Here is a 16,602-nt window from a genome sequence, read left to right on the forward strand (position 1 = left end):
ATTGCCTCATGTGACCCTCGCAGCTACGCTGGGAGGTAGGTTATTTCCTTCATTTTATAGATTTGGGAAATGAGGCTACCCAAGTTCATAGTTGGCAAATAATTGTTGTCAGGATTCCTATCTAGGCAGTGTCGTTCCAGAACCCGGTTCTGAAGCCTGTCATTTATAGCCGCCGTTTTTGAAATTTGGTAATCTGACATAAAGGAACTGACACCAGAATCACCAGGGAATTCTGTAGAGTATCACCTTACATAATGAAGCAGATTTGATAAGGCCATATTTTAATATGAATCAGGTTATGGAGGAAACAGTTATCTATCTATGTTAAATTCATTATTTTCTTCCATTGCATTTTTCTTAGGAATGTCTGTGTTAGAGTTGATTACACACGACCATGTGGTGTCTGAAAGGAAAAGAAATCTTACTGAATCAAATCTATTATCTATTTTCTTGCATTTGAAGGTCATTGATAGATGGGAATCTTCCTGTTGTTAGAAACATATTATGGGTACATTTTGAGTTGTTGGGCACGTTTTTAATGGTCTTCCTACTATATTATCTCTTTTGCTGATGAGCTTATTGCATCAGAGTTTGATAAATCTTTAAGTACTGATACAGAAAGCCTTCCAGTACATATAGATTTATCTGATTTTTAGAAGTGTGTGTATAGTATGTACTTAGATACTATGTATAGTGGGAATCTTTTTTTTTAAAGCAGCACGGGTGATTGTGATGATGAGCCGGGTTTAAGACTCCTGCGCTAGTAGGCAACACTTTTTCAGTGAAATTCCACGTCTAAGATAATTTTATATATGTAGTCAGAAAATGATATACTAATTATTCTTAGCAACTTTTGCTTTTTCCTTTTTTCTTTTCTCATTTCTCTACAATTCCTTATGCCACCGTGGCTTCATTCATACCGATTTCCCAAGGACTGGGAGAGCAGCATAAAATTAGAATCAGACAGCTGACTGCCCAGCAGGATGTCGTCAACTATCCTAGCACAGAGCCTGAAGGACCCTGAGATTGCAGAGCTCTTCTCCAAAGAAGATCCAGAGAAGCGCTTCACAGATTTCAAAAAAGTTTCCCAGGGAGGCTTTGGAGCAGTGTTTTTTGTAAGTGTTAAAGGCTTAACGTCAGTGACCAGCATTTATTTAATATCCAGTCCTGGCAGAGTAAAAATCAGGAGTACAAAAAGACATACGCAGTAGTCTATTTTAGAGTCACTTGCATTAGGTGTATATAAAAAGAGATCATTTTATTTATTGAGCTTCTTAGATTACTGAAAAAAGGGAAAGATATTCGGCTTTAATTTCCATGTTGTTTACACTACTTGAGCAGTTTTATGACTTACATTGCTATTGAATCAAATATTGCAAAACACTGACTTACGTAAAGTCCCATACAGACATTTCATGATTATTCATTCATTATTTCTTCCTATTAAGATTGCTTTTTTTTCCCCTCAGCAACAAGTTTGTGTAGATGTTTAATTTTTTGGTAGTGTTACAGATTTAGTATTTTCATTTTAATGGGTACCTTAAATACACTGAATTCTTCCACAGATGTCTAGAGAGGATTAACCCTTTTTACTGAACTCATTTGAAATGTTTTGCAGCTATCCTCTTGTGCCTTCTTTACACAGCATCTTTTTTTTTAAACACATAATGAGAATTTGGCTCTTACTTTCTAAAGAGTTAACTTTCATGTTTCTGTTATGCTGTTATTTTTTTATCAAAATTCCACCACAGTGGTAAATAGTAATGGTGATAGCATTTTAGCTGTCTTGTCTTAATTCTAGTTAATAGTTGTTTACAATAGGCATGATTTATCGTGTTGAGGAATTACCTTTCCCATGTGGGTTTTCTAAGAGTTCGGTCTTCCCTGCATTAAATACATTTAGAGTTGGGCTCTTTCTGCGTTTTCAGCATTTCTATGTATAAGTATATATTTTCCCCCTTTGATTTGTAAAAAAAAATATGGCAAATTATGAAATGTTTTCCTCTATCAAAATTTTGCATTTCCGTGGTAATAAATTTTATCCAAATGAAATATTCTTTTAATGCCCTGTAATATTTGGTTTTCAATTTTTATTTAGAGTTCCCTTGTCTACATTTGTAAGTCAGATTGGTCCCTGACTTTCTATTTTGTGCTGCTTGTGAGGGTTTAGTTGCTGGGTCAGACCGCCTCCATACGATTAGTGGGACAGCTTTCCTTTCCCTCCCCTTTTATCCTGGGAAGTTCCCCTGGTGAAACTGCTCCCCTCACAACTATTTTAAAGATGATTAGTATTCTTTTCAATCTTCCACCACTGTTTTACGCAGATTTTCTTCTCTAGATCAATGTTAGTAGTTCTTTCCTAGAGAATTATCCATTTCATTGAAATTTTGACATTTACAGGCCTAGCATAGACTTGTACTAGTCATTTTTTGTTTGTTTATAGTTCTGTTCAAATTTCTATATTTTTCCTCTCAACTAGCTCATTCAAAGATAAACATGCATTATTTTTATTTCTAAAGTACCAGTTCCTTGATAATTTGATATGCTTTTTGCTACTTATGTTTTTAATGTTCTTTAAAAGCAGTTTTGGTATCTTTTTGGACATGGTAGTTTATAAATGTTAGGTTTTACAGTGATCTTCTGTCTTTTTTAGGCACGAGATGTGCACACCAATGACGCGGTGGCTATCAAGAGAATACCTTTCAGTGGAAAGAAGGCTATGGAGGTAGGTGAAATATATATGTTTGTATTGGCATGTTAAAGAAAGCCATACCATTTTTAATTGGGGATAGGTGGGAATTTTTTCAAAAAATGTTGAAAAATATACAAATACTAAGATTTATCTCAGTGAATTTTCTTCCACAGACTCAGTGTGCCCATTTAACCTGTACCTAGAGCCATAAACAACATTCATGACATCCCAGAAACCTCCCAACTGCGTCCCTTACTCTTAATTTTTTTAGATATGTGCTGCTGACATGAGTTTAATTTTTTAAATTGTTGTTTAGCAGATTATTCTATAATAGAGGGATTATCATGTCTGAGAAAGTAAACTAGAATAAGGTACATTTAACAGTAAGTATACTGGATATAAATTTTTAATGGTTGAGAAATTATTTAACGGCTGTTGCAAATAACCATCAGCAGCAATATATCTAGTCTGAAAAATAAGGCAGTGGGTAATAATCTGAAAAAATAAAATTACTGATACTGTATTGCATGTACTTTAGTTCATCAGTATTCTGATTAGTTCTTCCTTAATTGCATAAGTTTATAAAATTACTTTCTAAGTCTGTTCTCTTTGTCTTTCTTTAATTCTTTAAAAATTTTATTTATTTTTAATTGTGATAAAGTACACAAAACAAATTTACCATCTTAACCACTTCAAGTGTAGGTTCAGTAGTGTTAAGGACAGTCACATTGCTGTGCAACCATCGCCACCATTCATCTCCAGAATTCTTTCATTTTGCAAAAGTGATATTCTGCACCCATCAAACAATAACACCTCATTCCCCCCTCCCCGCAGCCCTTGGAGATCACCTCTCCTCTTTCTGTCTCTATCAATTTGACTACTTTAGGTATCTCATGTAATTGAAATTATGCACTATTTGTCCTTTTGTGACTGGCTTGTTTCACTTAATATAGTTTCCTGAAAGTTCATCTATGTTGTAGTGTGTCAGAATTACCTTTCTTTTTAAAAGCTGAATAATATTCCTGTGTGTGTGTGTGTGTGTAAAAACACCACAGTTTGTCCATCTACCATCTGTTAATGGACACTAAGTTGCTTCTACCCCTTGGTTGTTGTGAATAATGCTGCTATGCACATAGGTATATGCCCAGAGGTAGAAATGCTAGATCAGTCTTTAATTTTTAAAGGTTTTGGCTTTCTACATTTCTGTAATCTCTGTTTTGTGGTAAATATTGTTTTTTTGTGATAATCATACTTATGGGTATGATAACACTGTTGCGGTTGATCACTGTTTCATCATGTCGATACCTAAAAAAACTCTAATAATTTCTAAAACCCCTAAAAAAACCTCCATTTTTTACAAGTTTAATTTTATTTGCCATTCTACAGTATAACTTTAAAACCAGCTTTCATAGCAGACTTGTGTTGGAGTCTGTTTAATTAGTCATGCCTAGAACAAAAAGTTTCACCTAGGGCATCATCTTCTCTCATCTAATAGTGTATCCTTCCTGGAAGTTTTTTTTTCATTGAAGAATACAGGTTTTAGCTTGGTTTTGTTTTGAGAGTTTGCCTCCCAGAGCACTCAATTTTGAAATGTAAAGCCCCTATGACACTTTCTGAAGTTAGCATCTTACAGCCTACACATTTTACACGGTGAATATCTTGGTATATTTTCTTGAGGGCTTATGAAATAACATAGGAGATATAGGATCTTAAATTCTAGTGCAAAACATTTTTTAAAGTTCTGTATTCTAGTTCCCCTACCTTTAGAAGTATGATACAAGTCAGCGGTAAAGCCTGGAAAAAGTGAAACAAGAACAAAAAACAGATTCCACGTTCCCATCCCCCATCTCCTAAGCCTCCAGAGTCTCTGGGTGTGGACCCAAGTACCTGTGTTTTCAGAGTTCCCTGACTGCTTCTGACAAGTAACTGTATTTAGGACATGGCCTAAGTTTCTGAAGTTGTCATAGAGTAGCTTTTATTGCTGAAGGTTTATCTGTTATTTACTAGTAGGCGTCAGTGGGAAGGCTCTTCGTGAAATCCTGTAGGAAAATGTTTCCATGCTGCTTGGTTTTTCTGTGAACTTCCCTCTGTTATAACCTAAGTGTTCGCTAGCATTTTAGAATATGAGCACTTAGGAATTTAGGTAATTAGTTGATTTGAGTTTAAACAGCAGAAAAAACTTAACATTTGGTAGACAATATAAGCCAAAACCACAACAGCTGAACTTTAAGGTATGTAAATTATACAACAATAAAGCTGCAAAAAAGAAGGGGGAGGTTGAAATTTTGAAGGAAAACCACTATATGTAGTATATAGCTTTCAACAGGCTTGGTGTGTGGTTGTAAAATTTTTATAAGACTCATTGATAATAAATTTTATGAAAATGAAAATATGTACTACCTGGAATGAATTTTATGTTATTGAGTTGTAAACTATATGAATGTAATTTCTTTAAAATATAGGAGTTTGACATTTAAATATTACAAATGAAGCAAAGTTGTATGTTCTTGTTAACTTTTTAATCTAATAATTACTTTTGTACTTATATAGTTTTCTAAGGAAAGGCAACTGTTCCTAATTCTTTCCTTTATTCTTTTTTTTCTCCCCACAGAGATGGCAGGGTATTATTAAGGAAGTCAGGTTTCTCCGAACATTGAAACATCCCAACATCGTAGAATACAAAGGCTGCTATTTACGTGAGCACCGAGCATGGGTGGGTATCTGCTCTCCCCTTGCTGGAATTTTAGTAGGTTTGGTTTATGATTAATTCAAAAATGTCTCAAAATAGTTGTGTAAAGCCACGCACAAACACCTTGAAATGTCAGTTCACACTGAGAAAGGAGCAGCTTTTCCTGAAACTCTCAGGCAGTGAGAGAGAATAGAACTTTTGCCAGTTGACTACAGAGATTCAGCTGACCGTTACGTGCACGGGAGAATGTTCTGATGTGTGTTAGCGGTTTCATTCTTCAAATGCTTTATCAAACATTTGTGTGAGAACAATCCTATCAAAGGATGAAAATCAGCATATATTTTTGACATAAATGTATTGTAAGCTATTTAACCACAAGCACCTTGGTTGGAATATTGGTGGTGAATCCTGGTGAAATCTGAACTGATTGTGATTCTTTGGCTGAATAATACTAAAGGTAGAAAATTGGGACATTTTATTGCAGAAACTGGAAATTAATTTTGCCCCATTGTTGAAACTAAGATAAGGTAGTAATCTTACAACGGTATAGGCACAGTAATTATGTCTTTTCAGAGAAAGGCTAAATTTTCTTTAAACAGGAATGACCTTTTATTTTTAATAAGCTACAGCTGATTATCATTTTAGTATACAGAACTTAGATTTATTTAGATTTGCAATGTTTGCTTTAATTTGGTGGTGATGGTACTCCTAATTTGAGGCTGTGGTTGAAGCACAAACAGTGGCAGAGAGCGCAGGCTGCCTCTCTGTCTTCCAAGTTTCTCCATCTGTCAAACAAGGATGATAATAGGGTCTCCTTCCAGAGGTGGTTATGAGGATTAAATTAGTTAATATATATAACATACCTGCACATACGAGGTGCTCTGTGTTTGCTTTATAGGAAAGATTTAAACGGTAACCCAAACTTGGTATATATAGAACCAGAGGACGACTTTCTGCTTCCTAACAATACCAGTATTGCTACTATAGGTTAATATGAATGGAATATGTATATTCCTTTATAGCTTTAGTTAGTAATTACATGAAACACACATCTTCTACAAGCAGTTATAGGTCGGCATTATAAAATATTAATGTAGCATTGGCTTAACTTCATGTATGCATTTAACAAGTTCCAAAATGTATAGTTATATTTAAAGGTAATTAATAACTAGAGTTTGTTTCACTTCAAACTATCTTCTCGATCTCCTTGGTGAATTTATTTTATCTCATATAGAATCTTTTTATTTTAAGAGTGTATTTTAATGTTTTTTATCATTTTTTTCCCCTGTAGCTTGTAATGGAATATTGTTTAGGATCTGCTTCAGGTTTGCTGAAAGGTAAGCCTCCTTCATTTATTGAGAAAAGAAAAGTATTAGTATAATAAAATGAGAATTCATTCACTGAGAGATTTTTTTAAATAATATTAAAACTTTCCAGGAAGAGTAAAAACCTTTGTGTTTTCTAGACTCTCAGCGTGCTATGCACTGTCCTCATTAAATACTACGTTTTAGCATAACAGATGAGTTTTCTTTCATTGTGATTTAACAGGCATTTTTCTGTATTCTTTATCATTAAACTTAATTTGTTCCTTCTGTTCAGAATGAAGATATGTAGGAATATAAAAAGGGAAAGCTCTTTCATTGTTTTTATAATCGTGAAATAATTGTTAAATGTTAACTTAGAGGAAAATTGGCTGTGAACTCTAATAACTAGGCACAACTGTGCACTTATTAAGTTCAATTGCTTTGTTTTATTATCTTGGAAAGCAAAAAATTCCTTCTTGCTAAATGTTGCTTTTTTAAATTTGCCCATATATTAGATATGTGTATATATATTTTAAAATAGAAATGTTCTATAGAATAATTATTTTCAAATAAAATCTTATTTCAAGTTTACCAAAAGCCATTACAAGAAATGGAAATAGCAGCAATTATACATGGTGCTCTTCGGGGATTAGCCTACTTACATTCCCGTGCCATGATCCATAGGTAAGTACCTTAAAAATTACCATACATTAATAAGCAAATTTATCAGACCTAGAATTTATTAATCCTGAAAGCTTTGTTGGTTTTAGCTAAATAAAAGTATTCTGGAGTTTTACAAACTCATATTTTTTTAGGTTATCCGTGTCTTAAAATGAATATACTAATTTATTTGATCTCTTGGTTGAGAATAATTTTTATCTTTTTCTACACATGCTGCTGGGCTTTCCAAAGTATGTGCACTTTAGAGATTTGTGATAGAAATTTAATTATAGAAAAGTTTAATTTGTGAAGTGGAAAAGACGATAGGGATTATGTATTCTTACTTGTTTCATTTTACAGATGCAGAAACTGATGCCCCAATTTGTGACTCACTTCTCAAAGCCTATGAAGCAAGATAGATTAGACTAGAACTAACCTAGATCTTTTGTCCTCCTGGTGACTCCTAATGCCGGATTTGTTCCATTGATTCCATGACAGACAAGTGAAAGCTACTAGCATTCTGTACTTTTGAGATAATCCTTGATAACGGATAGTAATTTAAAGATTAAACCATCATAAACTACATTTTTAGCATTGGTATTGGTTTTGCCTGTTTTTAGAAGGAAGCTAGCATTTTTTAAATTATCTATGTGAACCAGACAATACATAGTAAACTTATATAGTAGAGTCAGTGCAAATTAATGGGTATCAGTTTTTTAGATGAGGATAGTAAGGTCCAAGAGAAAAATCCACATGCATAGTAAATAAGAGAATGAAAGAGTTGGAAGCAGAACCTAAGGTCTTCTCAACTTCAAAGAACCTTCCATTTTCTATAAAAACAAATGGAAGAAAATAGATTAACTTAATATTACATCCATTATAATTCTGTATAGTATGAATTGACAAGTGCTTAGAAAGTTCTTTCTTTTTGAATGTTATGGTGCCCATTGGGCATGCAATCCCATTATAATTTTCTTAGTTCACATGTACGTTGCTGATTTAGAAAAGAGCTTAAAAGTAAATTTGGGATCATTGATATTACCTTACCCATGGGTTTCAGTTTTCATTTCATATTTAGGTAGGAGAACTATGCTAAAATTTGGAATGATATGAGTAATTAAAAAAAAAACAAATTTGGGGCATCAGGTTCTTCTTACTCCATTTTATTGTTAAGGGTATACTCAGAAATCTTACAATCATATAAGAATGTTCAGCTAAATTTTTTAAACCATTACTTGTACCAATAAACAGGCACTCAAATATCGAGTATGTACTATTAATTAGCTAATTTTTTTCTTCTTTTTCTACTGGTATTTTATCTTCTCTTTTAGAAACTTGTTACTATATACTTAGAGGAATTCTGTGTATCTCATTTCTTAGTTGGGATCTTAGCTCTCGTTATCCCAACTGAGAGATTACCCAAGGCCTTAATGATTCTGATTTCTCCTTCCCTCTTTTATACATTTTTATATGATCTTTATCATTTTCAGTAGAATCTTACAAAGGAAAGACAAATAATTTTCTGTGTTCCTTAAACCCAGAGACGTCAAAGGAGGAAATATCCTTCTGACACCAGGAGGCCAGGCGAAACTTGCTGACTTTGGATTTGCTTCCATGGCCTCTTCTGCCAAGTCTTTTGTGGGGACGCCGCATTGGTAAGCGTAGTCCTATCTGGTATTGATCCTCATAATTGAAATAGGCAGTGTGTGCTTGTCCTTTTATCAGGTGCTTTATGTTTCTCTTGGAAATACAGGGCTGCTTTAGATATTCCTCTAAGCACTGTAGTTTCAGATACAGATTTGGAGCGCTGCCCTTGTACCTCCTATTGTATCATTTGTCCCCCTACGGTTCTTTCCTGTTATCATCTACATCATGTATTGGGGGTAGGAGTGAAAAAATTTAATTGTTTAAGAAGGGAGAAGATAGAAATGCTAAGTGGAAATTTTCTTTAGATTTATATTTACTGTGTGTCAGTATCTTCTGAATAAGAGTCCCTGAAGACTGGTAGCTGATCAGGAACTTTTTGTTTTCATTTTTTATTGTGGAGAATTTCTAGTATACAGGGAAATAGACAAAAATATAACGAAGGCTCACACAGCGGTCAGCTCGGCCTAACAGCACTACCCCAGGGCCTGGCTGCCCTGTGTACTTGATCTTCTTGCCCTCCCTCCCACCTCCAGTTATTTGAAGCAACTTCTAGACATCATCTAATTTTATTCATAAATAATTCCATATTAATGGCAGCAAGTCTGAAGGGAATAATTTTCCACATCTTCAACTTCCATAGATGTCCTCTCTCTGTACATGCTGAGAAGTGTCTCAGGTCTACTGCATCTTCTTTTCCACCTACGTTTCAAATCTCCCAACTCCCAGTTTGTTAAAGAAAGGCTTCTCACCCATCCTGAATAGTAGAGTGATGCATTGCTCTGAGAATTAAAAGCCTCAAACCGTCACCAGAGGGACAACTTGAGAACACGTAACATCTAGAATATATAGCATCAGAAATATTGAAGAGCTAGGACACCAAGTTTTGACACAGGGCCTTCTGTCTTCACAGTCATCTCTCCTCAGTTCCTTTGGCTCCTTGCTCTTTCTTTTCCCCAATTATCCTTCCTCCCATCTTCTTTTCTAGGGAATAAAAAATGATCTCATTTATAACTGGGACAATTGTCCTGAGGACACACTAACATGTTATTTACAATGAAAAATGAAGTTTGGCATTTCCTGACAGAAAATAATTCTGATTTGAATGGTTGATATGACCGTGCAGACTGGGTTTGCTAATTAGGTTATTATACAGCAGTGTTTTTAATGAATTGAATGAGTGAAGTCCTCAGCTCCAAGTTGTAAATATCTGTAAAGCACATATACAAAATAATGTATATACATATGTGTGCATTATATCCTTTGCAACTATTAAGTTTATAAAATTTGGATACCAACTCAAAAATGTACAAGCGGATACATTTTTAAAATAAATTCATTGGAAGTAAGAAAATAAAAAGTTTGAAGACTACTGTTCTGTATGACCAAAAATTTCTTATGTAGAACCCTAGTTTAGATAGAATCCTCTTCCCCTGTATAAAAAAAGGGTTCTTTGGACAAATAATGCTTCTTAATGGTCCCCCTCTTTACAAATCAGTGATCAATATTAGATACTAGAAAGGAGCTAGAAAGTTGTGCATTAAAAACAAAACTACTTTTTTAACTTTGTTGAACTTAGTGACTCCCCAAGCTTACTTCAACATCTTAACGCATTAGAAGCCCTCTATTACCGGCAATTGAAAGTTACATATGTATTAATTTGTATATGGTATATTAGGAACACAGCACTATGTATTTACATACTTTTACACACAGGAACACACATACGCCTGGTGACAATGTTATTAAGCAGTCAGAAACTGTTCTAAATGTTTGTCTGTGCTTAACAAGTACAAAGGAAGGATAAGGTGAAGCACCAGTGAGAACATTAGAGTCTAGCTGAAGATGCGAATTAGCGTTTCATTTTATAACCAAGACGCCTCCAAAGTTAATAATTGTATGGTTTCTTTAGTTATGAGTGGCTGTCCTAGCCACTTTTATCACAGAACACTACTCTTATTTGCGAAAAAGACCGACAAACTGCATATTCATTGTTGCTTATTGTGGTAGATATTTTCTCAGCTAAATGTAGTGAGTTTGTTTACTTCAAGAAAACAAGTGCCAGTGATAAAATGCCCTCTTTCGAGCAAAATTTAGACTTTTATAGTAAGATGCTGAAACCAAAATGTTTGAGAACTGCTGGCATAAATGCTATACAATATTACAATCTGCAAACTTGAATTGATGCAGAATACAACCCTGCTCTGGGGAGTTTTTCCTCCAGGATGCTGGTACCTGATCATGACAAATGGTGAGAATAAGTCTAACACTGTGTGCACAATGGTAAATATTTACCTCACAACCTGTAATGCATTTCCCGTTATAAGAATTCTTATGTCCAGATATATCATCTGGAATTCACACAGGGATTCTCCATGTGGATGGTCATTACGTTTTTAAAGAACAGTATACTTTTCTTTTCTCTTTTAACTTTAAGTAACATTTTATGTTTTAGGATGGCCCCAGAAATAATTTTAGGGAGGAATGAACAACAATATGATAACAAAGTCGATATATGGTCTCTTGGAATAACATGCATTGAACTAGGTAAGCATTGCTCTTTATTACTGTGTAGTAAGTTTTGATCAATGTTTTATCTCAATTTCTGTACCAAATTACAGATTTTTATTTTTATGTCAGTGTTTAAGGGGAGCAATATATCTATCAAGGTTGTCACTTTGGTTATTTGGCATTTTGTGTATATATATATATATATATATGTTAATTTAGGCATATTACATTTGCTGTATTAAATTAGGTCTAAAATAGTTTCTACTGTGGTATTAATTTTGAGGTATCTGTGTCTAACATTTAATGAGTATTTGTTAAACACCTAGAATATGTCTGTGGTTATAAATTTACCATCTATGAAGGGTCTCTAAAGCATTCATGAATTACTTACCGCTACTTAGGTTACTTAATACTTTGTGTTAGGTATGAGGATTAGATTATCAGGCTGCATACCTTATTGTACAGTTTGATTTTTTTTTTTGGTATCATTAATCTACAATTACATGAAGAACATTATGTTTACTAGGCTTCCCCCTTCACCAAGTCCCCCCCACATACCCCTCCACAGTCACTGTCCATCACCATAGTAAGATGCTGTAAAATCACTACTTGTCTGCTCTGTGTTGCACAGCCCTCCCCGTGCCCCCCTTGCACTATACATGCTAATCGTAATTCCCTCTTTCTTTTTCCCCGCCCTTATCCCTCCCTTCCCACCCATCCTCCCCAGTCCCTTTCCCTTTGGTAACTGTTAGTCCATTCTTGGGTTCTGTGATTCTGCTGCTATTTTGTTCCTTCAGTTTTCCTTTGTTCTTATACTCCACATGTGAGTGAAATCATTTGGTCCTTGTCTTTCTCCGCCTGGCTGATTTCACTAAGCATAATACCCTCTAGCTCCATCCATGTTGTTGCAAATGGTAGGATCTGTTTTTTCCTTATGGCTCAGTAATATTCCATTGTGTATAGGTACCACATCTTCTTTATCCATTCATCTACTGATGGACATTTAGGTTGCTTCCATATCTTGGCTATTGTAAATAGTGCAGTGATAAACATAGGGGTGCATCTGTCTTTTTCAAACTGGAGTGCTGCATCCTTAGGCCATAAGTATACAATGGTGAAAGGACAGACTCTTCAACAGCTGATCTTGGCAAAACTGGATGGCTACATGCAGGAGAGAGAAGCTAGATTACTGTCTATGACTCTCTACACACAAAAGTAAACTCAAAGTAGATCAAAGATCTAGATGTAAGACATGTAACCATAAAACTCTTAGACGAAAACATAGGCAAAGATCTCTCAAACATAAGTGTGAGCAGTTTTTTCCTGTACACAACTGCTCAGGAAATGGAAACAAAGTAACAAATGACCAAGTGGGAGTATATACGAAACCAAAATGCTCCTGTACAGCAAAGGATACCATCAACAGAACAAAAATGTAACCTACAGTGTGGGAGAGTACACTTGTAAATGATTTTTCCTATTAAGGGTTAACATCCAAAATATATAAAGAACTCATACTACTAAACACCAAAAAAAAAAAAAAAAAAACCCGACTAAAAAATGGGCAGAGACCAGAACAGACATTTTCCCAAAGCTGAAATACAGATGGCCAACAATGAAAAGATGCTCCACATCACTAATCATCAGGGAAATGCAACTTAAGACGACAATAGTATATCACCTCAGACCGGTTAGAATGGCCTCTGTCCAAGAGAAAAGAAAAAACAAGTGTTGGCAAGGATGTGGAGAAAGGGGAACCTTTCTACCCTCTTGTTGGGAATGTAAATTGGACCAGCCACTGTGGAAAGGTTACTAAAAAAACTAAAAATAGAAATGCCATATGACCCAGTAATTCCAATTCCAGAAATTTACCTGAAGAAAAGAAAATCCCTGATTCAAAAAGATGGATGCACCGCTCTGTTTATTGTTGCATTACAGTAGCCAAGTTATAGAAACAGCCTAACTGTCCATCAGTAGATAAGTGGATAAAGAAGAGGTGGTACATATACACAATGGAATATTATTCAGCCATAAGAAGAAAAGAAATCCTGCCATTTGCAACAACATGGATCAACCTAGAGGGTATTATGCTAAGTGAAATAAGCCAGGCAGAGACAAAATACCATATGATTTCACTTATTTGTGGAATCTAAACACAAAACAAAAGGAACACCATCGCAGTAGACTTATAGACACTGAGTAGTGACTGGTGGTTACTGTGAGGGAGGGATTGGAGTGAGTAGTTGAGGGTGAGGGCAATAAAAGGGCACAAAAATTTTCAGTCATAAGCTGGTCACCAGGATAGTAGAATAGCATGGAAAATATAAGCACTGCCTCTGTAACATTTTCCTATGTTGACAGTAACTGCAGTAGCGGGGGTGAGGATTTAATATGGGTGACTGTAGAACCACTGTGTTGTATACTTGAAACCAACATAAGATTGACTATTATTGATACTTCAATTAAAAAAGTATTTGAAATGGAAAATATCCCTTGAATCCACTGAAGGCTACTGCAGTCTAGATTTAGTAAATCTCTATGGTTTTTAGCTAAGTTCAGTGTTCTTTGACTAAATAGAGATGTTCAGCTTTATAGTAAATGACAGATCAAAAATCATACTCTGGTTTGATATATTGATGGTACACCACTTAGAAATTTTGAATACTTTAATAAATCACAGTAGAAACAAGTTATTTTATTCATTAAGAATTTCTTCAGTAATCCCTTCTCCTTCCTGGATCAAACTACTCATTCTTAAAGCTGTTGGGAGGACAGTATAAAGTAGGTGTCCATGTCACCTGCTGAGCCATGGTAGCCCGGCGTGGTGTGTCAGAGTCCTGTGAGGAGAGGAGGGAGTTCCCACAGACAGAATGCCTTGTATGTGGAAGCAGAACATGTGCAGGGAGGGCGGCAGTCAAGTTTGGGGATTCAGAGTCCTGGTGGGGTAACCAAAGCATTCAGACCTGGAAGTAGCCCAGCATGGGGTGTCAGAGGCCAAGGAGCACGTCCATATTTGGGGGTGGGTCACCTGACACAGTGGCAGTGCCTGATTGAAAGGAAGGGGGCTTCCCTCCTGAGGGCTGATGAGGGGGGCCTCACTGCAGAAAGTGATCCAGTTTGGATGGGGTGTCAGAACCTGAGTGGATGAAGTGGACATTCACACTGTAGACAGGCTTGGAATGGCGTTTGAAAACTTGATGGGGAAAAGGGGAAAGGGTGGTGGCCTAGATGGGAGACTGGCTATGTACAGGGGCGAGTCATCAAATATATTAAGGATAATGAGAGTGAGGTTTCCTACTGTCAGAGAAGGGTGCTACAAATAACGGGAAGAGAAGGCTCGAATAAATAGTACCATAGCATTGGATTTGAGATATGGTAGTGAACTCAGTTGTTTTCAGTAAACAACTAAAGATATTTAATGTGCAAGTATGAATACAAATATATGAGGGACGTGTGTGTTCCCTTCCTTTATCCACTGACAGGATCTAAGAGAAGTGACACGGGCAGTAGCAGTGAGCACACTGCCTGCCACGGCTCCTTGGAGCCGTGTCTGCAGTAGGAAAAGCATAAGATGATCCTGGAACATCTTAGTGGGCCAGAGAGCAAGGAGCTGAGCAGGGAATGCTGGAGCCATGCCGGAAAGGCAGACGTCGGCTTCAGAAGATTCTCAACTGCTCAAAAATGAAACCATTTCAACATCAAAATAAATGATAGTAGCAAGTCATAAATTATTAAATGAAGAATCTAAATCTATACAATAAGAGAATAAAATGATCTTTATGCAAAACAGAATATTTATATAGACTCAAGTACCTTTTCACAAATACTTAATAATTGCAAAGGAAAAAAGTGAAACTTCACCATGAAACCTTGTGGAATGGCCTTTAGTGATCAAAGTGAACGCCATCAATGACAAGACGATCTGAAACCACGGGCCTGTTCTATAGGATCATCATAGAATACACTGAGAAAAGCGTGACCCTTGCTTCTGTGATATTCCTGCCAGAGATGTGTAAACTAAATTTAATAACAGCACAAAGCCAAACTTAGGGATATTCGAGAGTCAAAATTGTATACTTGTGAATTGTCAAGGTCATGACTTCAACTGTCACCTTAAGACTAGAAAAAGAAGGGCAAATTCAATCCACAGTAAACAGAACAAAGAGACCCAGAAAAGATCAAACCAGAAATCAATTAAATAGAAAATGAAAACAATAGAGAAAATCAATGAGGTCACAAATTAGTTCTTTGGGAAAATTAATGAAATTAATAAACCTCTGGCTAGATCAAACAGAAAGAAGACACAAACAACCAATATCAGGAATGACAGGGGACATGACTCCAGATTTTATACATATTAGAAGGATTTTAGAGATATTTTATGAACAATTTTATGTAAGTTTAAAACTTAGAAAAAATGGACAATTTCCTTTAAGGATGCAGATGATTGAAGGTCATTTTTGCTACAAAGGACATTATTGGGACATTTGATAGAAACTACAATGGAGCTTGAAGATTAGATAATAGTCATGTATTCATTCATATTAATGGTCTGATTTAATGACTGTATTAGGTTCTCTTAGAATGTTCTTGTTTATTGGAAAAATACACTATTTAGAGATGTTGTGCATCAGGGCTGCAATTTCCTCTCTATTGACTCACTTAACTAAGTTCTCTGAACTCTACTTGCAACTTTTTTCCTAAGTTGGGGTTTATTTTAAAAAAAAAAAAACTAACAGTGCATCCATGCTCCTATATAACAGGCACATATTTAACAGGAAGTTTCCTTTCTTTTATAGCGGAAAGAGAGCCTCCTTTATATCATATGAATGCAAGGCGTGCCTTATATCTCATTACCAGAAATAACCCCCCTACACTGCAGTCTAATGAATGGTGAGTATGGCTGAGAGATATATTGTTCAACATGGTAAAATTTAAATACTTTTTCATAATGTTATCAAAATGATTTCATTTCAATGAGGTGAAGTGTATATAACCTGAAGAAATATTAAAATAGCTTTATTTTATCCTTGCATCATGTTTATCCTTTATTATCTCTACTTTTCATAGCATATATATAACTCAGTTCAGAAATAAAAGAT

The 16,602-nt window shown here is 35.4% G+C and overlaps 1 protein-coding gene across 1 annotated transcript in view; it reads left to right on the forward strand.

Annotated features, from left to right (window-relative positions):
• Nucleotides 1–937: 937 nt before the first annotated feature.
• The window catches only part of LOC140848629 (serine/threonine-protein kinase TAO1-like), a 50,134-nt gene continuing 34,469 nt past the window's right edge, over nucleotides 938–16,602 (forward strand). The window contains exons 1-8 of the mRNA XM_073232898.1: nucleotides 938–1,115; nucleotides 2,654–2,725; nucleotides 5,304–5,405; nucleotides 6,673–6,718; nucleotides 7,273–7,369; nucleotides 8,887–9,000; nucleotides 11,445–11,536; nucleotides 16,300–16,391. Coding sequence (XP_073088999.1) covers nucleotides 984–1,115; nucleotides 2,654–2,725; nucleotides 5,304–5,405; nucleotides 6,673–6,718; nucleotides 7,273–7,369; nucleotides 8,887–9,000; nucleotides 11,445–11,536; nucleotides 16,300–16,391 — 747 coding nt within the window. The 5' untranslated portion in view covers nucleotides 938–983. The remainder of the gene's footprint in view (nucleotides 1,116–2,653; nucleotides 2,726–5,303; nucleotides 5,406–6,672; nucleotides 6,719–7,272; nucleotides 7,370–8,886; nucleotides 9,001–11,444; nucleotides 11,537–16,299; nucleotides 16,392–16,602) is intronic.

The sequence above is a fragment of the Manis javanica genome, chromosome 4 (assembly GCF_040802235.1).
Source record: "Manis javanica isolate MJ-LG chromosome 4, MJ_LKY, whole genome shotgun sequence".
In the NCBI taxonomy this organism is placed as follows: Eukaryota; Metazoa; Chordata; class Mammalia; order Pholidota; family Manidae; genus Manis; species Manis javanica.